We start from the raw sequence: 25,439 nt of genomic DNA on the forward strand, positions 1-25,439 counted from the left end.
GAATATTTTCTAGAGTACATTTTGCCTGCCTTTTTCCATTGCCTCCACAAACAAGTTGGTCACATAGCAGGGATTGTCTGGCCGGATCCCCATGCCCACCACAACAAAAATGGAAATGGAAGAAATTAAAGGGAAAGAAAAGAATTGTCATCATGCTCTAAACCCTACCTTGTATTTTACGTGTGTTCATGTTGTATCTATCTCCTCTAGTGGAATATAGGTTCCATGAGGGTAGACAGTTGTGCCACTTTGAAAAAGAAAGAAAAGCAAGCTTTGCTTCTCCAATGCTATTCCACATAATAGAACCTTAATCAGTCTTTGTTTAAGTGAATTGAAACATTTCCAGAGTTCACTGAGTCTACCCTATCTAGACTTTAATGCAGCTAGGTGAAGAAGTGAGTGAGTGGCCAGAATGCAGCTGAAATGAGTCAGGAAAGTTTGAGTTCAAATTCGGTTTCATGTACTCAATGCATGACCCTGGGCAAGTCCATTAACTTCTACAGGGTCTCTCCTGTTTCTCATTTGTAACATGAGGGAGTTGGGTTTGATAGGGTCTAAGGCTCCTTCCACCTCTAAATCTAGGAGCTTTTGAATGAAGTCAATCTGTTGATTAACTGTTTTTACTATTATCTTACTTCATGCCTTTCAAGCCAGGTTATCCTGGGGGTTGGGGAGGGGGTGAGTAGGGAGAAGGTTTGCTAGGGGAAGAAGGCTCGATGAAGCTGGGTTCCAATCTGCCAGGTCTCTTGTATTCACTTCCTAACCTCAAGAGGAAGGCAGTGGACATAAACCAAACAGCCTGCTTCCAAATGGGAAGGGAGCCATCTCTGACTTTTGTCAGTCAAGGAATAAAAACTCCATAATTGCCATTCCTGTAAATGGGAATAACCCAGCTTCATTCCAAAGTACTTTACATAATGGTGTCTTGGCCCAGCAGCACGTAAGTGCAGGCTAGGAGCCAGGTCTAATTCGGGAGAGGGAAATCTTCCTGAGCCTCAGTTTCCTCCTGGACCGTAGGGGACGCGAGAAGGGAGGCCGATTGCGTGGTCACTTCCAAGGGCCCTTTCAGCTGGAAATACCATGCCAGTAATACACCGGTGAGCGCACAGAACATCCATCTACCGTTGCTACATTGTCACCATCCACAGACACTGATTCGGTTGTGCTCCAGGCACAGCGAATGTGGATACAGGGATATCCTAAATGAAATAATCCCTAGCGGAGAATGTAGCACTCAGAAGCACCAGTTTTGGCCTGGGCTTCCCCCCCATTATGTAAGCAGGCAGATGTGTGATGAGGTTATGCTGGGAACGTGTTTTGAATCCTCCCTGGAAACAGGAGGGAATACACAAGCGTCCGGCCATCCCCTAAACACATGCTTTGTGGGTGAGAAAAGCAACTGTATCCGCACCAGAGTGTGCGTGAGAGTGCAGGGCGAGCCTCGCTGCCCTCCGCCCGAGGAGAAAGGCCATCCCACCGCCCACCCCGGCCCAGGCACCAGTACAAGCCTCGTGGAGGAGCTCCCCTCCTAGAAGGTCCCTCGGGTTCCCAGGGCTGAAAGAGCCATTTCCTCCGCCGAGGAGACAGAAAACCAACCGGCCAGCAGAAACCTCCTGCAGAGGAGGAGGGAGGGCCCAGGCGCCCCCCACCCCCTGCAAGTCTCCGATAAACCCCAGGCCCCGGAGGGACAGTTAAAGCTGAGAAATGCCTCCTCCTTCTCTCCCCGCCCCTGACGCAGGCCTAACAGGAAAGAGGCCGCCTAGGAGTAGAGGGGGATCCCGGCCAGCTTCGGCAGGCGGGGGCTGGGGCTGCCTGGGTCCCTCCCGCGCCTCTCGCGCCGGGCGGGGGTGGGGGGGTTGAGACTGCTCCAGCCGCCCTTTCTCCGGGATGACCCAGGCCTTTTTGACAAGCAAGCTGATCCCGTGGTGGGGATTGGCTAGCCGGACCGTGACGCCCATAACAACAAAGGTGGAGTTGGAAGAAATTAGATTAAAGGGGAGAAAAAAAATTAAAGGGGGATCTCGCTGGGGCGAAAAGGAGACAGACCGAGAGGGAGAGAGAGGAGAGAAGGCCGATCCAGCTCCCCATCTGCACCTCTCCCCAGCCCTTTCCCCGGAGCCCCGCCTCGCTCCTAGCTCTCCCTTCGCTCTCGAGCTCGGGTTTGGGGGTTTTTTTCGCCTAGGGGTGGGAGGTAGGGGGAGTCTTCTCTCTGGTTGGTGACAAGCCTCCCTCTTCAGCATCATCGCCCACCCTAGGGGAGAACTTTTGGAGAAAATCACGCGTATTACGAATTCCACGGAGGGGCATAAAAACCAGAAGGCCCTAAAGGAACAGAGCTGGAACCGAAGGGGGGGGTGCTTTTTTGTTTTTCTGGAAATATAAGAAGAGAATTTAGACATATCATACCCCCCCCCTTTCTCCTCCTCCTCTTCTCTTGGCTTCAGTGTTGCAAAAGCAAAGAGCAATAAAAAAAAAAAAACGCGCACACAGACACACACAGAGACACACACAACACCCTAGTCGCGAGAAGGGAGAGTTGAAAAGAAGCAAGAGGGAGAGAAGCCAGGGAGAAAAGAGAAGGGAGGGAGGGGTGGTGTGCGGGGAAAAGAGAAGCAGGTTTCCTAATAAATCCACCTCCGTCTCTCTCCCCCCCCACCCCCCTCCCCTCTTCTCCAGCCCAGGGTAGGGAAGAGAGGAGCCGGAGAGAGCAGATGGAGGAGTGGAGTCCGCTGTAGGGCTGTGGAGCTTGGCTGGAGGATGGAGGAGCCGCCAAGCGCCCGGCTGATTGGAAGAAAAAAGCAGAGCGATGGAGGCGGGGGTAGGAGGACGATTTCTCTGCGGGGACTGGCGGCGGAGTCCACGCCCGGGTCGGGCGCTGCAGAGCTTGGCTAGCTTTCAACCAGCGCTCCCCGGCACCAGCCCCACTCGCCCCCCACCCCCGGCCCTCCCGGCGGCTCCGCAGGTGAGTGCGAGAAGGAAGGGGAAAGCCACAAAGAGGGGAAAAGTGGTGGGGTTTTTTCCTTTTTCCAGCCCCCCAGCGGGAGGGGAGGGGTCGGTGGGGGGAGATTGAGGGAGCTCGGCCGAAGAGGAGGGGGAAAGGAGAGGCCGGGGAAGGCCTGGGAGGCGGCGGCGGTGGGGCTGGGGCACTGACAGGGCGAGCGCTCGGAGCGCTGCTGCGCTGCGCCGGGGCGGGCGGACGGAGCGGGGCGGGCGGAGCGCCGCGCGTGTGGCTCGCCATTAGCCGTCCCTCCGCTTCGCCATCGCGGGCTTTGTCTGGCGACTCGCTCCCCTGGCGTCGGCTGCAGCGGTAGCTGCGGATCGGCTCTACGTCCCGCTCCCTCGCCCAGCCACCGCTCCCCGGATCCCCCGCGGCCCTCGACCCCACACCTAGATACACGGAGCCGGGTAAGGAAGCCCTTGCGTCGCCGTATTTCAGGGTAATGGGGGAACGGAGAGAGGAGCTGCGGGAGGCGGATCTCCATGCGCTCGGGGAAGGCCCGAGCGAGCCATGCCGAGCCGAACTGAGCCTGCTCCTTGGAGGCAGCACTTCAGACCCGATTCCCGCGGCGTTTCCGGGGTGTAGAGAGAAATGGAAAAAAATGGGGGGGAAGGGAGGTTTGCTGTGATTTTTTTTTTTAAACAAGATTTTGGGACAGTGTTTTTCTGAGAAGGCGAGCGAAGCCCGGCGAGAAAGGGGAGAAAGCGGTAGCCGCCGCTCTGCGGCCAGCTCGTTCCCCGGCCCCGCAGCGCCGATTTGGGGGTGAAGGTAGTGGTAGTAACGAGGAGCTAGCAGAGGGAAGAGGGCACGGATTATGCCCCGGGAGGTAGACGGAGAAGCAAAATTTCTGTGCCAGCTCTGCAGAAAATAGATTATGGAGATTCCTTTGCTCCTTCCCAGGGTCAGGGAGTCCCCTCTCCTGGGCCCGGGCCTTGCGCCCTCCAGCTCTGGCCGAGGCTGCTAGTTCTCCTACGGGTCTGGGGAGGTCGCTCTCGCCGCCAGTTCACTCCTTCTCCCCGGCCCCGATCTCCACCGCCATCCGGGCGGCTGCGTGTCTCTTTCCCTCGGCCCCCCCCTAGCCGCCACCAGCCACCGCTGCCGCCGCCATCTCCCCCCCCTTACTTCCCTCCGCCTCGGCCGCCCGGGTCCCCCCCAGCTCCCCGCCCCTCCTCCCAGCTGCCCCCCGTGGAGCCCGCCCGGGCTGGGCTGTGGGAGGGAGAGGAGCCTTCGGGGCGGGCGGGCGCTCGCTCCCCGGGGGTCGGTGTGCGCTCTACGGGGAAGGACGCGCTCGCTGCCCCGCTTCTCCCGCCCCCCCTCCCCGCTCCTCCTCCTCCCTTCTCCCTCCTCCTTCCCGCTCCGGCGGCGGAGGCTGCAGCGGCGACGGGGGGTGTGCTCGCTGAGCCCGGGGCCGGCCGGCGGGCGGGCTGGCTGCCTGCAGGCGGAGGGCGCTGTGCTTTGTGCTTTTCGCCGCGAGGAGCAGCAGCAGCAGCAGCCGTCGCCGCCGCAGCCACAGCCGCCGCCGCCCCAGCAGCAGCAGCAGCAGCAGCCGCCTCAGCAGCCGCCGCCCCAGCCGCGCTCGGAGGAGGAGGAGCTGCCGCGGGAGGGAGCTGCGGCTGTGCCCGGCAGAGCGGGGGAGGAGGGAGCCGCGGGAGCGGGGCGCCCGGACGCCGAGCTGCGCCCGGTAATCGCGGGACCAGGGCTGGGGAGGAAGAGCGAGAGCTTGCGCCGGAAGGCGAGATCGAGCAACGTGGAGGGAGGGGAGCGAGGGCCGAGCTCGGGAGGACGGCACCCCGGGAGCACGGAAGGGGAGAAAGGGCCGGAGAACGTGGGCAGGGGCCGAGGAGCTGGAGCAGGAGGACGGAGCTGGAGGCCGCGCGAGGGGGCCCGAGCCCCCGGGAGAAATCCTGCCCGGGGGGAGCTGGAGGAGGAGGAGGCTGGGGGGGAAGAGAACGCTGGGCAGACGGAGGAGGACGCGCGGGGCAGCCGGGCGCGGGGAGGCCCAGGCCGAGCCTGGCCGCGGGGCGGGGGAGCCCGCGTTCCTCCCGGGGCGGGAGCCGCAGTTCTCCCGGATCGCCGGAGGGGGCGGCGGGGACGGCGAGTCCTGTACGCCCCCGCCTGCCCGCCCGCCCGCCTCCCCGCCTGGCTGCCTCCCTCCCTTTCGGCCTTGGCTCGGCTCCCCGGGGGCCGGGGCGGGGGCGCCGCCCGGGCTGGGCCGCGAGGCCCGGGGGACGAGGAGGTGCTGACTCCGACCGCTGGGGCCGCGGCTGCTGCTGAGCCCGGCTCCGGATCGGGGGGCGGCGGGTTCCCCCGGGGCTGGGGGTAGGGGAGAGCTCCAGCTGCTCGGCCCGGGGCGGGCTGGCCCGGGCTGGCGGCTCGGGGAAGGGGGGGAGGGCGGTAGGAATCCGGATCCGGGTCCCCGGGGGCGGTGCGGCCGCGGCGCTCCGGGGCTGGCGGTGCCTGCGCAGCGTCCGGGTCCCCGCCGGGCTGCGGAGGCGGGGGGAGCAGGGAATGGGGGGGGCGGAGGAGGAGGAGACTGGCGCGCGCGCCCCTGTTCCCGCGGCGGCGCGCGCCCTTTACCCGCCCTTCTCCTCCCCCCTCTCCTCCGGCCACCCCCTCCTCCGCGCGTGGAGAGAGTTTTGTTTTTTTCCTTGGGGTGGAGCTCGCTGCACCCTGGAGCCCTGAGCAACCACACACGTGGGGGCCTGGGAGGACTCCTGCAAGCCTGCCCACCTCCCCTAGACGGAGCCCTGCTGCAGGGGTGGGCATAGAGTAGGGGGTAGTCCAGAGGGTGGGTGGGAAGTGTGGAGACTGCCCCCTTTCTTTCAGGGGGAGAAGCTGAAGGAGAGCCTCCGGTGCTCCCAGCCTGGCTGAATTGGGGAATGGGTGTGCTCTTTCCAGGGTGAAGCCTTTCACTCCCGGGCTGGCTCAACAGGACAGAAGTAGAAGCTGGACAGCTGGACAATGAACGGAGAAGCTGACTGCCCCACCGACCTGGAGATGGCCGTACCAAAAGGCCAAGGTGGGAGAACCCTTACACTCACCCCCAACCCCCACCCAGTGCTTAGAAAGTCACTTCTCTGTGGGGAGCCTCAGTTTCTCACCAACACCACCTCCCCCCATCTTAAGGTGTGAGATCTATAATCTTGGGGTGGGATGTTCTTTTCACTCCCACCAGTTCCCTGTACTGCCTTCAGCAGTGCTTACTACTTAACACTTTGAGCAAAAGCATCCTTTTTGCTTGAAGGATGGGATCCCATAAAGCACAAAGAATAAGACTTTGGAAGCCCCTTGAGGGCAAACAGCCTGTTACTATTTATCGTTGTATAACTCAGAAAACTGCACATAGTAGGTCTCCAATAAATGTTTGTTGAATGAAGACATTACAAATCTGTAGACACCCTTGAAGCAGCTGCTCTCCAAGACTGGATAGATCTAAGTTATTTGTCCTCCATTTCAGAAAACATCTATCTTCCCCCCCCACACACACATATCCCTTTTTCCATCCTGATGTTTAAGAATAAGAGATTGCTTAAGTTATTCAATCTTCACAGAATGAAATGCCCCATTTCTCTTGGGCTCCACCCAGCTGTGGAAGTGGTAGAAGTATCCCTTTGATGTGAGGCCATAGACAATTCACCTCTCACTTTGGATTTGGAGGGGATTTGGCTATGAAGAGGGGGATTTGGGGGGGAAGGTGACAGGTTTCAATTTTACTAAATTGATATGATTTTCTAGGGTTGGGGGAGTGGCTTCATTATGGTTACTTTATAGTTACATTGTGGTTACTGTATTGAGCAACCATGTTCAAATCCCTTTTCACTCTTGGAATACTGAAAAAATCCAGCCTGGTCAGAGAAAGGGGAGGTTGGGGGAGGGGATAGGGATTGGAGCATCTGGCGTTGCCCTGAGAGGATTATGGCTTCCTGTGACCTATGCTAGGAAGGACCTATGTCTGTTGCAGGTTACTTACTGGATAAAAATGAAAATTAATAAACCATTGATTCTAGTCCTTGGGAATGCTGCTTAACAGCTCTCTTCTTTCTCCCTCACCATCCCTAAACCAATACAGATACAGGACAAAAAAGAAACCCAGATGCTTGCTTTGGGTTTGGACTTGGATTTGTTTGGAACAGCTGTTTCAAATCCCCATCTTTGGTTTCTTAGAGAGTTGAGCCAAGAAGGCTAGACATTCTTTTCCAAGGCACCCAATCTTCTCCCCTCCCCCCCCCGGCCACATACCCTCCCAGAACCTCCCCAAGGAATACTGCCCCTCTGCTTGAGACTGTAGCTTTTCAGTTTCCTACCAGTCCACCTCTTTGTCCAGCCAAGGGGCAGTTCTCTCCTCCCACCCCAATCTCATTAGGAATCCATTATTCCTGCCTCTATAGAAATTTCCCTGTGTATTCCTTTCTTGTGGGATCAGGGGCACTGAAGATGTCCCTGATTTACCCTCTGGTTTCGAGATGTGATAAAGAAACATCTGTGTGAGTTTCTCAGGGTCTCTCCCACATCCACAGCCAGGGTGTTAAACCTCAACTACAACTTGGCAGCTGTTATGACGCATTGCCTCCCCCATTTCCTCCCCTCTTAGAGAAGCCAGCTGAACTCTGTGGGCTGTGCAGCAGTCCCTACATCCGGCCCCATTGGGAAGGACATCCTCTATGTCCCTGCAAATTTTTGCTCTTCCCTTTTCCATTAGAATAATATGATAGAAAATTATTTTCTTCTCTATCCTCCTCAGAAAGGATCCCAGGTTATAAACTGCCTCCTTCTACTTAGCCTAAGCTAAAGTTCTGTTCCTTAATCTAATGAGGTCTTTTCTTTTCCATATGATTTCAGTTTATTTTTTGATATTAAGTAGTACAGGGAAAGATTCTAGGACTAATCCCACATGAAGACACAGCAAGGCTAAGTTTAAATTCCAGCTCTGCTATTTGTTACTGTGTGACTTTGGGCAGTTCACTTCATCTTTGGGTTTCTGTTTGCTCATCCATAAAATAAGAGGGTTGGAAGAGATGATATCTAAGGTCCCTGCCCAGTATGTAATCCTATAAAAACACTGCTCATGTGTCAAAGGGAAATAGGAGGTATGGCTGTATCACTTGGATGCTACCTACTATTTCACAGAGGTGGTGGGAAACAGGAAAAAAAATTCCTAAGGACAGCAAATTGGAGCTGGCCTCAGCTCACCTCTTGTGTGTGGAATGATGAGCCTTCTGCCATGTATTCCTCAGGGAGACAAATTGGGTCCTAAAGGAAGCTGGACTTTGGAGGTCAGTGTGGTTCAGCAAAGAAATATTTATGAAAACACCTAGGTGCCAGGTGTACCTAGCAAGGTGAGAAGAATACAAAGACAAGAAGAAAATGAAATGGCCCCTGCCTTCAGGGAGCTTATATGATAGTGACGTCTACTTGCCTCCCTTCCCAACAGACCGCTGGTCCCAGGAAGATATGTTGACTTTATTGGAATGCATGAAGAACAATCTGCCTTCTAATGACAGCTCCAAGTTCAAAACCACAGAATCACACATGGACTGGGAGAAAGTTGCCTTTAAGGACTTCTCTGGGGACATGTGCAAACTCAAATGGGTTGAGATCTCTAATGAGGTAACCATCTTTGCTAAACTAATATCTGCTCTAGTCTCCTAAGGCAGACTACCATAATTTGTTCAGTATGGGTATCCTTATCTACCTTGATGGGGGGGAGGGTGGTTGGCTTTGCAAAGAGTATGACTTGTCTTTCACCTGGTAACTGGGGGGAGAAGATGGTTCTGTGTATCTTTAGATGTGACCATCTTTTACTAGTCCTTTGTCTCCTCCACCGCCATTTCTCCTTGTTTCTTTTTTCTCTCTCTTCCTGATGAATAAGAGTGCCTGTTACCTAGCTTGGGGCTTTGCTTTTTACTTTGACAACATGGTTATTACCTAAGGAAATGAGGTTTGAGTGAGCAGTAATCCCAGCCTCTGACATCCCCAATACCATTTTTTGTTTTCCCTAAGGTAAGGAAATTCCGAACGTTGACAGAACTTATTCTGGATGCTCAGGAACATGTCAAGAATCCTTACAAAGGCAAAAAACTCAAGGTGAGTCTTTCTGAGACTTGATGAGGATAGAAGGGAAATAGGTTTGGGGTAGGGTGAGGAGAAGGCTGAACCTGACTATCACTTTGGCCTCTCTCCTTCCAGAAACATCCGGACTTCCCCAAGAAGCCTCTGACACCTTATTTCCGATTTTTTATGGAGAAGCGGGCTAAGTATGCAAAACTTCACCCAGAGATGAGCAACCTGGATCTGACGAAGATCTTGTCTAAGAAGTATAAGGAGCTTCCTGAGAAGAAGAAGGTGGGGGGTGGGGGACAGAGAGGCGGGAGGAATGGTTTTACCTTGCCTGTATTACAGAGGGCACACAGGCATACACACAAGACACATAACACACATACACACACAGTGGATGCTCCAAGTTGGGACTGAACCACACCCATTCACTCACAGGTCCCATCATATATAAGTGAATTCAGGTGGGAATAGACTTACTATTGTTGTACAAGACCATGTGTTCTCTCAAGGAGGCATGGTACAGGTATGTGCACACCAAGACATACACACATTTCTGTCCCATAAACATTTATTTTTGAACACTTTTTTCCACATACATGCATCCCCATAACACTTGGCAGTCAAGCATATAGTTTGTCCAAAACTCAAATCCATATTATAGTCATACTTGGCTCTTCTGCAAACACAGATATGCATAAAGGCATGCTCTCTTAAAGACACTGATAGCATGCTAGAGGTAGGTACACCCACTCATGGCTTAAGATTTAAGTTTCAGGAAAACTGATGGGCAGGAAGCTGCATATGAGCTGGGACTGACCAAACCACACAGTGATTGACAGCTTCTATGTAGAACTTCCACAATGAACCAGTAATATAGAAATGGGGAGAAAAACCACAACATAACCATAGGGTTAAGGATGGAGCCTAAGGAAGAGACTGGGGGAAGAAGAGAAGGTTGGCACAGGTGGCTAGAATTTAGGATAGCTAGGACATGTAGATAAAAAAGGAGACAGAGAAGCAGGAATCAAAGAAGGGAAAGAAAGAGAGAAGAGACTGGACAAAGAAAAACGGAGGCAGGCGGAGAATAGGAGATGAGAACAAGTTATACATAGGGAATAGCATTGCTCTGAGCCAGACAATGAGGAAGATAAATTTATCATTCAAAAATAATTGTAAATATTTCAGAATCAGATGGGAACCCCATTTCTTTAAATCATTGCTTCTTGCCCTGGTTTGACCAAAAGAGCAAGAGGTGACTACATAGCTATGTGCTTATATTCACCTATGCATATATGTCTATACATTACTGTTTACGTGTACACACAGAGAAGGATAGACAAACAACCTAGAAGGGAGAGGAAGAAGCAGCATGGTCTCATGGAAAGAACCATAGATCTGGGAGTTGGGTCACTTGGGTTTTTGCACATGCTCAGAGTGTGACCAATCCCTCCTAGGCTGTCTCAGTTTTCTTTGCCTGTGAAATGAAGGATTTACCCTAAGTGAGCTATATGACCTTCCAAACTGGTCATTCTGTTTTCTCTAAGAGATAAGAATTAAAGTAGTCTTAAAGAGAGAATGAAAACACTAAAAGGGGAAGAAAGTTAGGAAACATCCCAGGTTGAAAAAAATGGTGGGAAGGATAAAATGGAGGTTTGAGGCAATTGAAGAAAAGGGATAAACACATTAGAATTCTTCAATGCGGGGAGGTGGGGGAAGTGAAGAAGGCATAATTTTTAAAATAGGGAAGTATAAAGATAGAATTCAGAAAAAGAAAGGGAAGAAGATTGAGAGAATCAGTGGGAAGTGGGGTGGAGGATGACCAAATTCTCAAACTGCTTCTTATTCTCTTTGTAGCCATGGACACATTAAGTCTTGTGCCTCTCAACTCCTCACTCTGTAAGATGGGTTTAGACTACATGATCTCATAATTGCCCCACCAACCATAATTCTTATGATTTGAGATAGGAAGGAGAAAACAATAGGAAGAAACATGATTATGAATAAAGGTTAGACAGGAAATGTCTTGTATGGGAGAGGGAAAGATTAGAGAAGCGATATAAAATTGGGAGATAGAATACAAAAGAAATTAGAATGGAGACAGGCCATGAGACAAGGGATAGGAGTTCCAAGGTGTGACCCTGGAGGAAACCCAAGAGTCAAAAATCTAATTATAAATAAGGCAGTTCATTTAGGGCATACTAGCTTGACAGAAGCAAAGTAAATCAGGGTTTGATAAACATAAATAGCAGCTGCCCCTTACAGATTTTAAATATTCCACTTTCAGTCATCTTTTCAGGAACAGGTGAGTCCTATAAAGTAAAGTAGGACTACTTCATGCTGACTCGGTGCTTTAGGGTTTATAAAACACTTTATGTAACCTCTCATTTGAGACTCTCAGTAGGCTTATGGAAGTTGGTAGACTGCAAAAGAATGCGTCACTTGGCCAGTGTCACAGTACTAGGAAGTACTGGAGTAGGGCCTTGAACCCAGGTTCAGATTCAGTGTTATTTTTTCACTGCCCTGATGCCTGAAACTTTCTCATTAGCCCCACTGGGAAATCTCACAGTGCAGCAGGGAAAAAGTGGGGCACAGAAAAAGCTGATAGGATCATTGTTCTAGAACCAGAAAGGACCTTAAGAGGCTATCTCATCTGTACAGCACATTGTACAGATGAGGAAACAGGTTAATGGCTTCCCAAAAGTCACACAGGTAGTGTCAGGTGAGATTTGGAGCCAGTACTTAGAAAGGATAGAAGAGCTGATGTGTAAGAGAGACAGACTTGGCATTCTGTCGTGGTGCCCTTGAGTCTTCTGCCTCTGCCCTTGCTAATAAAGGCAGGCAGACCATCCCTCTCTGGCTAGCCTGACCATCTTCCTTCCCTAAGCCTAATCTCCCACTGGGGTAAATTTCTGGGACATATTGTTGTGTGGGGAAAGGTAGACCTTGGCCCAAATGGTAACCCCTCCTCCCCTCCCCTAGATGAAGTACATTCAAGACTTCCAGAGAGAGAAACAGGAATTTGAACGAAACCTGGCTCGATTCAGGTAAGGGAGTGGGGTTGGAGAGGGGACTTGCTGACCTGAGAAGGCAACCAGCCTAGGGCAGTGTATTTACTTTGTGGAAGGATTTGATTCTTAAGCAGACCCTGGTGGAGAATGTAGCCTGATGGGGAGGTAGGGGAGGTGGTCATAGCTTATGGCCAAATTGACCCTTAGTACCTTGTGATAGGGATGAGAGGGGGGATTGGAGTAGTTGACTTGGGGGTCCTTATCTCAGCACCCACTTACTGGTACCCTCTGGCTAGGGAGGATCACCCTGACCTAATCCAGAATGCCAAGAAGTCGGATGTGCCTGAGAAACCCAAAACCCCCCAGCAGCTATGGTACACCCATGAAAAGAAGGTGTATCTGAAAGTTCGCCCTGATGTGAGTGGTGTGGGGTTTGGGAGGGGTAAGGGGAGGGAGGGTTGGGAAACTGCGCCAGGTGAGGCCATGCACGGCGGTGGGGAGCAGGAAAGGAGAGCCCATGGGCAGGGGGGTGAATTGCATGGACAAGGCCGGGGGCTGGACAGTGTGCGTGTGTGAGAGTGTCTGCGCACGCTTGTTATCCTGAGAGAGGGAGAGAGGGGAGCCTTCCTCGGACCCTCCTCTCCATCCCTTCCCTTCCAGCCCGTGGAGGACGCTGATGTGTCCTCCCGTGGCTTCCTGTCCCCCCTCCTTGGGGGAGGGGGTCTCTCTGCCCCCCTCCCCCTGCCCGGGCTGCCTGTGTGTGTCTGACGGCTTTTGGTTTCCAGGCCACTACGAAGGAGGTGAAGGACTCCCTGGGGAAGCAGTGGTCTCAGCTCTCGGACAAAAAGAGGCTGAAATGGATTCATAAGGCCCTGGAGCAGCGGAAGGAGTATGAGGTCAGGCTTCCGCTGCATTCCACCACTGGGCCCCCCAGCCCCTCACCCCAGCTCTTCATGACTTGGGGCGGGGCAGGGGACCCCCAGAGGGCCCCCTCACCCCTCTACCCTCACCCACTCTATTCTATGGCCACCTCGCTCTGTTTTTGGGAAGTTACTTCCAGGCTGAGCGAAGGGAGGCGTTTAATCCCTGTACCCAAATAGAGGGAGGGGCCATCGTGGCCCCCTTTCCTCTCCCTCCTCCTACCCTTGACCCCTCTTAAAGGCTCAGGCTAGAGCAGGGCAGGGCGCTTTTAAACCAACCCACCCCCAACCCCCTTTGCCAGGGGGTAAGGGTATGGCCAGAGAGCTGGCTGCTCCCATCCCCCCAGCTTCTTCCTCCCCTTTCTGCCCAGAAGCGGCTGGCCTCCCACAACCTATCCCTGCTAACCCCTTCCCCCCATTCGCCCCTCCCTCCACCCTACCCCTGACTCTGCAGGAGATCATGAGGGACTACATCCAGAAGCATCCCGAACTCAACATCAGCGAGGAAGGCATCACCAAGTCCACTCTTACAAAGGCAGAGCGTCAGCTCAAGGACAAATTTGACGGGCGACCCACCAAGCCACCTCCGTAAGAGTTATTCCCTGACTGGGGAAAAGGAGGGCAGGAACAGAGAGCTAGGGGGTGGTTGGTAACTTCCACATGGCCTCTACTAGATGACTTGTCCCCTAAAACCATAAGTGGGCATTTTGCTCTTAATGACCTGTACACATACTCCCCCCAGAAATAGCTACTCTCTCTACTGTGCGGAGCTGATGGCCAACATGAAGGATGTACCAAGCACAGAAAGAATGGTGCTTTGTAGCCAGCAATGGAAGCTCCTTTCCCAGAAGGAGAAAGATGCCTACCACAAGAAGTGTGACCAGGTGAGTGTAGGTTTGGGAAAGGAAGAGGATATGGGAGGTGGGAGGGTTGAGAATAGAGGACTAGCCACACACCCCAATCACTGCTGACACCCAAAGCTATCTGCCTCTCTCCATCCATTAATGGTGGATAGCTCAGTTCAGGGGTTCGTAACTAGATCTTCACACTCTCCACAAAGGAGGGACCCATGAATTTGAATCCCTCCAAAAATTCCATCTTTTTTTTCCCATTAATATCTAGCTGAAATTTACTTTAATTATTTAAAAACCTGAGAAATCTATTGGCTTTGTCAGACTATCAAAGTAGACCACGATACAAAAATTTCAATTAGTAATTGTCAATCTGGTACATCAGTTCTTAAACCTTTTGGTGTCAGGACTCCTTTATTATACACTTAAAAATTATTGAGGAGCCCCTAAAGAGCTTTTGTTTATGTAGGTTATGTCTACTGATAGTTACCATGTTAGACATTGAAACAGTATTATTGTGAAAATAGTTGTGACTATAAAATAGATGAACATCATGAAAGTGTCTAGGGAAGCCTCAGGGACCTCTGGACCACACTTTGAGAACTGCTGGCATGGTTAGTGAATTCCCCAGCCTCTCATTCTCCTCCCTCCTCTAACCCCCCATACATCCTCTCTAAAATAACAGCAGAACCCAGAGCTCTTATCTCTTCTCCCTACAAGGACCATTGCCCTTCAGAACATAGGATCTTGAGATTCCTTCCTGGTCAGGAACTTTGTCATACAAGGTTTGTTTTTCAAACCTGTACCGTGGGTGCCCCTTTCTATCATACCGCCAATCTACACCCCCCCCAATTCCCCCTATATTAATGGTGTTTGTAGACACTGAGGGGGGGAAACTTTAGAAGTTTAAAAAGGGTAAGTCATTTCTATGGTGCACAGGCCTTCCCTGACCTAACGCTGGACTTGCCCAGCCATCTCCCCCTTAAAAGAGTGAAAAAGACAGCTTCCATAACTAACACTCCTCCCTGCTTCCCCAGAAAAAGAAAGACTATGAAATCGAACTCCTGCGCTTTCTGGAGGTGAGTATTGGACATTGGCAGCCCCTGGGAGAGGAGGGATAGAGGTAGGGTCACTGGAGAACCCAGAGGATCCTGGGGTCAGGTCTGACTAGGGGGAATGCAATGCAACAAGACAGACTTCTATAGTTTTTCTCCTAAATGTCATGGGCTTGCATGGAGTTGTCAGCACATTCATACAAGCCAAGTCAGGCCAGGAGGTTTGTTAGGAGGCAGTAGTTCATCAGTGAGAGGGTGCAGCAGATATAGTGCCAGGCCTAGAGGCAGACACCTATTAGCTGTGGGACCCTGGGCAGATCACTGAACCTTGTCTGCCTCAGTTTTCTCATCCGTAAAATAGGGATAATAGCACCCTCCTTCCAGCCTTGTTGTGAAGATCAAATGAGATAATTATATAGCAGTGAGCACTGTGCCTGTATACAGTAAGTGCTGTATGAATGTTAGCCATCATCATCATAGCAGTGAGCACTGTGCCTGTATACAGTAAGTGCTATATGAATGTTAGCCATCATCATCATAGCAGTGAGCACTGTGCCTGTATACAGTAAGTGCTGTATGAATGTTAGCCATCATCGTCATAGCAGTGAGCACTGTGCTGGGCACATAGTTATCACATAGCTAACTATTACTATCATTATTATTACTACTGTACTTAACACTGTACCTGATATGTAGTAAATACCATATAAATATTTGTTATAGCCATTTTATTCTCCCTTCCTAGAGCCCTTGCTCCCAAGTCTGAGGACCTCCCTGGGTTCAAACCCCACCTCTGGCACTTAATGCCCTGTGTGACCTTGGAGGACCCACTTCCAGTCCCTGAGCCTTAGTTTCCTCATCTGTAAAAAAAAAAAAAAAAAAAAAAAAAATGAGGTTGGCATCTGAGGCACGGCTATGGACTTGTGATCCCTGTGATCCTAAAGCAGAGCTTAGGTGGAAGCTTAAAGATTCCTGACTCCCTCTAGCGGCTCAGACAAGGAAGAAAAGAGCAGCTCCAACACCCTGTACCCCCTCCCACCCCCTCAGAGCCTGCCTGAGGAAGAACAGCAGCGTGTCTTGGGAGAGGAGAAGATGTTAGGTATCAACAGAAAACGAGCCACCAGCCCTGCCTCAAAGAAACCTTCTCCAGATGGCAGCAAGGTAAGGGTGGACCGAGGGGAGTGGTGCCCTGGGCTCAGAGCCGAGGTGAGGCACCACCCCTGCGACTTCCTCAGATGCAGGCTCCCTGCCACTGGAAACTATACAAGTCACTCAGTGCCCTGTGCTTTTTGATGGCCTCTAAGGTCCCTACCAGGTCCCTGCTAAGGTCCCTGTCTTTGCCAGGGCGGCTCCGAAAAACCCAAGCGGCCTGTCTCCGCCATGTTCATCTTCTCGGAGGAAAAGCGACGCCAGCTGCAGGAGGAGCGGCCTGAGCTGTCAGAGAGCGAGCTGACCCGGCTCCTGGCCCGCATGTGGAATGACCTCTCTGAGAAGAAGAAGGTTGGGGGGAATCATAGAGCACCTCCCCCCACTTTTCTAGCTCCTGCCAGGAAAGATAACAATCTTAGAAGCCATCAAGTCTAACCCCCTCATTTTACAGAGGGGGAAACTGAGGCCCAGAAAAGTTAGTATGATCATTAGCTTAGAGCTGCCTTTGGGGAAGGAGAAAGCTGCTTGGAGGCAACCCATTAAAAGGTGTCTGACTCCTTGAAAAATCTAAAGAGCTGCTTTCTAGCTGCCTTTGTCCCTCACACCCATACCTGCCCTTCCTCCTAAGCCAACATTTTGAGCCAAATTGTTAGAGGCGGTTTGGTGGTGCAGCGGATAGAGCACCAGGCCTGGAATCAGGAAGCTCTAACTCAGACATTTACTAACTGCATGACCCTGGACAAGTCATTCCGCCTCTGTTTGCTTCAGTTTCTTCCTCTGTAAAATGGAATTAATAATAGTACCCACCTCCCACTGTTGTGAGGATCAAATGAGATAATATTTTGTAATGCACTTGTATACCTTAGATTTAGCACCTGGCCTATAGTATCAGATCAAAGGATCATAGATGTAGAGTTAGAAAGGACCTTATAGACCATGGAGACCAACTCTCTCATTTTACAGAGGAAACAAGAATGTAGAGGTCACAGAGCTAGTGAGTGTCTTCAGGCAGGATTTGAACTCGGGTCTTTCCAAATCCCAGTGCACTCTCCACAGTACCATCTGGAGGCCTCACTGACAGCTCAAGCAGAGGAGGTCCCCCAGGGAGAACCTTAGTGAGAGTTGCCCTGGTATAGACATCTTGAAACATCTCTCTCCCTTTGTCCATTGTATCATCATTCTGAGAAGGATGGCTGAGGGTAGAAGGAGTGGTGGGCCTGCTGGAGGCAGCCAAGGCCCTGACTGCTCCTTTCTGACCTTACCTACCCCAGGCCAAGTACAAAGCAAGAGAGGCAGCCCTGAAAGCACAGTCCGAGAGGAAGCCCGGCACAGAGAGGGAGGAGCGAGGGAAGCTGCCCGAGTCACCCAAGACCGCAGAGGAGATTTGGCAGCAGAGTGTCATTGGGGACTACCTGGCCCGTTTCAAGGTTGGAAGGCGGGTTGAGTGGAGTGGGGCTGATTGAGATTCTGACAAGGGGAGGGGAGTGTCTTCCTCCTAGAGTCCAAGTGAGCAGGCCTGCTTGGGGTGCATGTGGATCAAGGGGGAGATCCCCAACACCACCCACACACCCCCAGAACCCTACCCACATGTGACCATCTTTTCCTTGGCCAGAATGACCGGGTAAAAGCCCTGAAAGCTATGGAAGTAACCTGGAACAATATGGAAAAGAAGGAGAAACTTATGTGGATCAAGAAGGCAGCTGAGGACCAGAAGAGATATGAGGTAGGTCCGAGCCAGGTGGCCTGGGATAATTGGTGGGCTGGAGAGTCCTTCTTACTGTCATTCCAGCTCCCTCTCTGGTGCCCAGCCCTGGGTTATTAAGGCATCACTTGATCCAGGTTCTCTCAGGCTTCTCTAAGACCATCCTTTTGTTAGGGGGCAACCATATTCTGTTATTGACCCTCACCCCCATAATTTGCTAGGCTCCTTGCCCCTGCTTTATTTCCTCCTAGGGATGGGCTTGGGATGGGGATTAGCACTGTGCCTGGCACCTAATAGATGCTTAATAAAGGTTTACAGAGTTGAATTGCATGATATCCTAGCATGCTCTGAATGGGCCAGGTTAAGGAGCTACAGGAATAGGGAACCTGTAGCCTGGAGACCTTCTAGGTCCCTGGGTGTGGCCTTTTGACTAAGTCCAAGCTTTACAGAATAAATCCTTTTATTAAGGGAATTTGTTCTATGAAGTTTGGATTCAAAGGGCCACACTTGAGGACCTAAAGAGCCACATGTGTCCCTGAGGCCGCAGGTTCCCCACCCCTGAGCTACAGCTTGTCTTTGAGGGCTGGGTTGGGTGGCTGGATAGGATTTGTGTACTGATTCAAGCTTTTCCCCTTCTTCCTCTAGAGAGAGCTGAGTGAGATGAGGGCTCCCCCAGCAACTGCTAATTCCTCCAAGAAGATGAAGTTCCAGGGGGAGCCTAAAAAGCCTCCCATGTAAGTCATGACCTGGGAAAGGGAGTGGGATTAACATCCAAAAGTTGGGGCTAGGACATGGGGGGGACCTTCTCCAATCAGAAAGCTCCTGGGATTGCCGTCGTGACTGGGGCCTGTCTGTCTCTTCCTCCCACTTAGGAACGGTTACCAGAAGTTCTCCCAGGAGCTGCTGTCCAATGGGGAGCTGAATCACCTGCCCCTAAAAGAACGGATGGTGGAGATTGGCAGCCGGTGGCAGCGGATTTCCCAGGGCCAGAAGGAGCATTACAAGAAATTAGCAGAAGAGCAACAGAAGCAGTACAAGGTGCACTTGGACCTTTGGGTCAAGGTGAGAGCTGGGGTACAGAGGAAGGAGAGATGGGGGGAGGGAAACCCACAAAATCAGTCATAGCACTGGGAGGTTTCCAGAGTGCTCTCCTCACAATAGCTACGCAAAGTGTAGGTAAGTGCAAATATTATTCTCTCTGGGTCACAGGCAAGGAAACTCAAGCTAGAAAAATTCATAGGATTTTAGATTTAGAGCCAAAAGGGCCAAGTCCCCCATCATATGGATGAGGAAGCTGAGGCACAGGGACGTTAGTAACACCTTAGAGGTATAGTCCAACACCTTTATTTTACAGGTGAGGAAACAGAGAAGTTCACTGATTTGCTCAGGATCACACAGCCAATAAGTGTCAGGCAGAATTTGTACCCAAGTGTTCTTGACTCCAAAACCGGGGCTCTGGTTTACTTCACTCCTTGGGTGGAGCCTCACAGCTAGTAATTGTTAAAACTTGAGATTTGAGCCCAAGGTCCCCTATTATCAAACCTCTATGTTCTTTCTATTACATTAGTGCTACCTAAGAATCATCGCAATGGAGGTTCTGGCCTGGTGATGGATTTCCATTGTATGGCCTTGGACTTTAGTTCCATCAGTTTACAGAGATTTGAGTAGAATCTTGCTATTTATTTGTCCAGGTCCTTCCCTCCTGGAAACCAATTGTATAAATCAGATGTCTTGGCTCCATCATCAACAGAAAAGAACCACCTGCGTATCTGGGTGCAAAGCAGCAAGAAAGGACTTAGACCTAGAGGCAGCTAGGGAGTGCCAGAGTACATAGAGCCCCAGGAAGACCTGAGTTCAAATGCTACCTCATATACTTCCTAGCTGTGGGATTCTGGGCAAGGCACCTAATCTCAACTTCCCCCTCTGCACAATGAGGATAATAATAGCCCCTGTCTCCCAGGTTGCTGTGAGGATCATGTTGTGTTGTGTTTGTCCTTCATTCTCAAAGAAGAGCATGACATCAAGATGATGACATGACTCACAGTTGACTTTGGTTTGAGTGAGGGAGGCTTGTGGAGGGTCACCAGCCTCACTTGTCCTCCAGAGCCATCTGGGTCCAGTGGCCAGATATTCATCAGGATGCACTGGGAGACCCTGGCCCTTTCAGGCTAAGGTCTTATAGCATTCTCACTTTGAGTGAGATGCACCCATTCAATGAATAAGCTTCTTTAAGTAATTTCTCAAGGGATGGCCCCTTTAATCAAAGAGAAAAAAAAAATCAAACTAGAAGGGGAAGACCCTCAGGTTTCCTGGGTAAAAGAGAAAGAATTACTTTTCAGTGCTAAAAAGTGCTAAGAGAGGATCAAATGAGATATTCCTAAAGCACTTTGCAGATCTTGAAGCTCTGTGTAAAGGCTAGCCACTATTGTTATTATTTTTATTGTCATAGTCCAGTGGGGGAGGCAGAACATAGTAAATAAAGGAGTTTGAAGACATCCAGCATTCAAAAGACCCACGTGCATGATGCGAGCTGCTCAGATTCAGCTGTGTGATGAATCATATTCGGCTTCAATTCAAATTATTCAGTAATATCAGCCAACAGTAGAATAGAAGATTAGACTTTGCAAAGGGCCACCCTTCTGACAACCCAGTGGGGCAGACGGTGCAGCTATTGACAACACTCGTTTAAATGAGGAAAATGAGACTCCCTAGAGGTTTTGGAAGCTTGGCCACAGCACGACTAGTCAGTGTCCAAGGCTAACAACTGGGGTCACCTGACTCCAAATCCAACAAGCATGTTAGCCCTATCTCTGTCACTACTGTCTCTTCCCAACAAGGAAGGAAAGACAAATGGAGAGAGGGAAAGACAAGAGGGGGAAAGACACATGCGCAAAGAGAAGGCAAGATTCCTGCCTGCACTCCCTTAGAAACTATGTGAGACATACATAGAACTCTGGACCAGGGCTTGTTCCACCAAGTAGCAAGTGGAGGACAGGTGTTTAGACCCTACCTGCCCTACTAGGCCACTTCTATAGGTTCTAGCTAAGTAGGTTAAAAAATGAAATGTTCAAAAGTGTCAGGGTTAGGCTACTAGTTTCATAGCCCTCATGTTCATGGAAGCTTGTGGTAGAGATAAAAGGAGAGAGGTGTATATTAATAGATAACTCTTCTGCCAACCCTATCCTTGCCCCACTCTTCCTTTAAATCTTTTGCAGACATTTTTTGGGGGGAGAGATTGTGGGGTAGAAATTAGGAGGGATCACCCAGATTTCAACAGAGGTAGAAGGGAATTTTTCCCTGCTTTGCTGCTGCCTCTCATGCTTCTCTCTGTTTACTTGTCCTCCAGAGTCTATCCCCCCAGGACCGTGCTGCTTACAAAGAATACATCTCTAATGTGAGTCCGGGGATGAGGATCTGGGTGGGCTTGGTGATAGAGGGAAGGCCCAGGCAGAGAGATTCATTTGAGTTGAAAGGAAATTCACTGAAACTAACGTGGCTTGAAATTCAGTGCTGTTTCTGTTTCCCTTCCCGTCACCCGCCTACAGAAACGTAAGAGCATGACCAAGCTTCGAGGCCCAAACCCTAAATCTAAGCCTACCATGCAGTCCAAGTCGGTGAGTGGGAAAGTGGGGAGATAAAAGGGGTTTTGGAGGGAAGGGGGCAGGAAGGAGGAAGCAAGATCTCTGCAGGTCCAGGGAGAAGCTCCTAGTGGACCTCAATGGTTCCTCCCTCCTGCCCTCAGGAGTCAGAGGAAGATGACGATGATGATGAGGAAGAGGAAGAAGATGAAGAAGACGATGATGATGATGAAAATGGGGACTCCTCAGACGAGGGGGGCGATTCTTCTGAGTCTAGCAGTGAGGATGAGAGCGAGGATGGGGATGAGGTGAGAACTGATGCAGAGGGTGGGGGGTAGGCTGAGGTCATGGTGGGTATTCAGTGGGGATAGAGATGAAGAAGACCCCTTTCAGGGCACATTCTAATGGTTGCTGGGGTTAAGGTTCTTTTTCTCCTCACATAGGCAGCAGCCAAGGAAATGAGGGAAAGAGGGAGAGTGAGCCTCGGTTTTGGCTTGCCCTCTCCTAAAATCACGGTGCTGTCCTTAACCCCTTTCAGAATGATGATGATGAAGAGGATGACGACGAGGATGAGGATGAGGATGAAGATGAAGACAATGAGTCGGAGGGAAGCAGCTCCAGCTCATCCTCCTCAGGAGACTCATCTGACTCAGACTCCAACTGAGCCCTGGGGGGAGGCCAGGCCTGCCTCTGTACCCCCAGGGGCCTAGAAAGGCCTTTGGGGGGCTGGGGAGGGCTCTGTGGGCTAGGGAGGGGTTGAAGGGAGAGTCCCCTCTGTGGCTCCTATTTTTTTTTTCACCCCTCTAGTTCTGCTCCTGCCCACCCTCATTTTTTTAAAAGCAAAATGCATGGGGGGGGGGGGGGTGAGGTGGGGGGAGCCCAGGCTAGGACTCTGCAACCTTAGAGAGATATTCGCCCTGGGGGAGCCTCCAGGGGAATGACCATCAGACTGAGCCAGTGTCTACCCTTCCTTCTTCCTCTTCCCCTCTCCCAGGATCTCGTCACAGTCCCCACCCCCTAGCTGCCCACCCTGGACCATGGATCTCACTGCACTTACAGCTCCTAGCATGGACATTGGAATGGGGCTGGGGGGACGGAGGGCTACATAGGGGTTGGAATGGGTTTTCAGGGGTGGGGAGACTTTGAAGGGTGGAATGTGGCTCTTCTCACTCCCCACTTTCCCCATTCAGGGGAGGGAGTTGTGGAGCTGTACCCCCTGCTCACCCCCCACCTCCCCCTGTGTGACTGGTTGCCTTGACCACTTTGTTGGAACTGGGGGTATGGGGACATTTGCAGGGGGTCCTTTAAGAAGATGAGGGTGGTCCTGAGTCCTCCTGCCCTGGTAGCCTCCTTGCAGGAAGATGCTCTCCTGCCCCTCAGGGCAGCAGTCTTTTTTATATATGTGTATATAATTTTTTTTAAGCTCTGAGCTGTCAACGAGATGTTTCCTACCGATCTCCGCTACTGTCTCTGTCTGTTCTGTCGTTTGGGGGTTAGGGGGGACTGGGGGGGAGCTGTCATTTTTTTTTAAATTGTCTTGAGTGTGGAAGTGTGACTGTGTGGCCTGTATATAGCATGTGTGCGTGTTTGTGTGTTTGTGTATGTGTGTGTGAGAGAGACAGAAAGAAATGAGGTCTGACCCCTTGGGCCTTTAGGTAGAAAGGAGGGAAATGGGAAGCGGACTGGAGGCTCCCCTGTCTTGTCTATCCTACCCTGCCCCCAAGGGAAAAAGGCAGGTCCCCAATCTCACAAATTCCAAATTCTTGCCTGGTAGACACTTTGTTTGGGGGGTGGGGGAAGGGGGGAGAAGACAGGAAAGCTGTATGGAGTTACTCCCTTGTTTCCTCGGGTTTTTGTGTGTGTGTATGTATGTATGTATGTGTGGGGGTTTGGTTTCTTTTGGGGGGGTAATGATTCTCTGACCTAGATGGCATGAGGTTGTGGGGTATCTTAGGCCCTAAGGAGTTTTGTTTCTGGGGAGGAGAGGCAGAAGTGGTTCTGGCTAGCTAGGCTGAGGAGTAGAGGCTGGCAATAGGCAACCCACCTCAGGTTCTGAGGTCTAGGGGTGAACTGAGAACTTTTCAGCCTTCACTTGTTCTTCAGGCTGGGCCCTTATGTTCCCGGAGGCAGCCTGGTTTTTATTGCAATGTTTCATTTTGCTAAAGGCTGCTGGATGCAGCTGATCTTCTCTCACCCCATTCCCAATTCCTTAGCCTACCTGACACCCCCAAGCCACTTTGGATTTATTTCTGTGAATATCATTTTTTAGATGTTTGACTAAATTTGGATTTAAAAACAACAATCATGTCAGTGACTTATTTAGGCTTTCCATTTCATTTTATCTTCCATGATTGGGAAAACTAAGGGACAGAGGGAAACTGGAAATTGATGCTGGGTGGGAAGAGGAGAAGACAGACCCAATGGAGTGATTGGTAGACTCTCCCAAAGGTAGCCAGACAATCTATGCCCTGACCTCAGGAAAACACGGATGCTTGGGGGTGAAGCAGGGGGAAGGGGGCCTCCCCTATCCCTTTGTCCTGCACCTGGAGATGGTGGAGGGGTTCATCTTTTTGCAACCTGTTTGCTTGTCTCTCTCCATCCCCTAACACCCAGCGGGAAATCAATCCCACTTCCTGCCCTTAGTTGACTGACCCTACCACTGTTGTGTTTCAAGTGGACTATGTTTTAGTATAAAAAACAAACAAACAAACAAAAAAAACCAAACCTGGGACTTTTTTTCCCCTGAATTGAAAAATTCTTACAGTGCAGACAAGATCGAAGATGGGTGGGTGGGGGGGTGTTGGTACTGTAAGAGGTCACACTAAGTGCATTTTGGCACTGGGACAAGTTGGTAGGGTGGGTTTTTGGTTTTGTTTTTTTTTTTTCTTTTTGAGGGGAGAGCCTAAGGGAGGGTTATGGAGGCCCCCTTATTTTTTTTTTTCTAATATTTAAAGAGTGTTTTGTAGGTTTCAACAACTATGGCCACAACTTGGATTTCTATCACTGGGAAGGGGCGGGGTGGGGGGGGTGCTGAGGGTGGGATGGCTAGAGATGTTTGGCTTCAGCCAACTTTGGAAGTTTTGTTTCCCCCTCCCCCCTTTTTTTTGTATAATAAAGTGAAAAAAGGTTTGGCTGATGTCTCATCACTGGAAGTGACTTAGGGACAGAGTTGGTGAAAGAATAAATTCAGAATGCAATGAACTTGAGGTGGTTTTGCCCTGACCCCTACTTACATATCCAACTCCCTGCTCCTGAGTGTGCAAGTGTGGTCGTTATGGAGTCCTCTGAGTTTAGATCCCACCCTCTTATTACATATAGGTAGTTTGGGCCTTTCAAGCTCTCTTAGGTTAACCCCCTTCAGTTAAGATCTTAATTGTCTACTATGAGACAGGCATTTGCCAGATTCTCCCATCAGGTTTCTAAGGAATAAGCTTGTGAAGAAGGGAAGAAAGAAAAAGAAAAGAGCTTGGTACCAGGATGAGGATGAAGACCTGGGGAAATTGGATGATGGTAAAAAGAAAGGCAGGAGAAGGTTGAGGGTGATAACTGGGAGAAAGTTTCATTCTATAATCCATCTGGTACTGGGAAGCACCTATCTCTAGTCCTAGGTTTCCCATTCAATGGAGGTTTCTTTCCAGGATCAGTGGTTTCTCCACACTTAGTAACTGCCCAACCTAAATCTATGAGGGGAAAAACAGATAAGCAGGTGAAAGCTTTTCCACACACTCCTATCTTAAAGACTGTCTTTCCTAAATACCTGCTAAGTCCAGAGTATTGTGCTAAATGCTGAAAATAGAAAGATTTTTCTCCAATTGAAAGATTCTTAAGTTTTTTTGTATTATGGTCCCTTGGGCAGGCTAGTGAAACCTACAAACCCCTTCTTGGAATAATGATTTTAAATTAGTAAGATAGGATTATGAAGGAAACCCGTTATATACAGTCATCAAAATATCAAGAATGCATAAATCTCAGGTTATCCCATAACAATCCTGGGATGTAGGTTCTATTATCCCCATTTTGTAGATGAGCAAACAGGTTAAGCAACACGACAATTTGAACTAAGGTCCTGGATTTCCATTTTTTAAAAAAGGCTAAGAAAATTTTTTTTGTGCTATTTGGAA

General features: G+C 50.7%; 1 protein-coding gene across 4 annotated transcripts; it reads left to right on the forward strand.

The window, feature by feature from the left end:
* Positions 1–2,832: 2,832 nt before the first annotated feature.
* Positions 2,833–22,773, forward strand: UBTF (upstream binding transcription factor). 4 transcript variants are annotated; one of them, XM_072646038.1, is made up of 21 exons: positions 2,833–2,962; positions 5,897–6,017; positions 8,430–8,605; positions 8,999–9,082; positions 9,185–9,340; positions 12,035–12,099; positions 12,360–12,480; positions 12,849–12,959; positions 13,438–13,571; positions 13,726–13,867; positions 14,872–14,913; positions 15,937–16,050; positions 16,234–16,389; positions 17,310–17,465; positions 17,651–17,761; positions 18,386–18,474; positions 18,613–18,802; positions 21,087–21,134; positions 21,286–21,354; positions 21,483–21,626; positions 21,857–22,773. In XM_072646038.1, the coding sequence occupies exons 2-21, from the start codon at positions 5,960–5,962 to the stop codon at positions 21,980–21,982; spliced, it is 2,292 nt and encodes a 763-aa protein (XP_072502139.1). In that variant the 5' UTR covers positions 2,833–2,962; positions 5,897–5,959; the 3' UTR covers positions 21,983–22,773. The 4 variants fall into 4 exon arrangements, with proteins under 4 accessions (XP_072502139.1, XP_072502138.1, XP_072502141.1 ...); XM_072646037.1 differs by lacking the exon at positions 2,833–2,962 and adding an exon at positions 3,277–3,405; XM_072646039.1 differs by lacking the exon at positions 2,833–2,962 and adding an exon at positions 4,563–4,679.
* Positions 22,774–25,439: the final 2,666 nt, after the last annotated feature.

Source organism: Notamacropus eugenii, chromosome 2 (genome assembly GCF_028372415.1).
Source record: "Notamacropus eugenii isolate mMacEug1 chromosome 2, mMacEug1.pri_v2, whole genome shotgun sequence".
Classification (NCBI taxonomy): Eukaryota; Metazoa; Chordata; class Mammalia; order Diprotodontia; family Macropodidae; genus Notamacropus; species Notamacropus eugenii.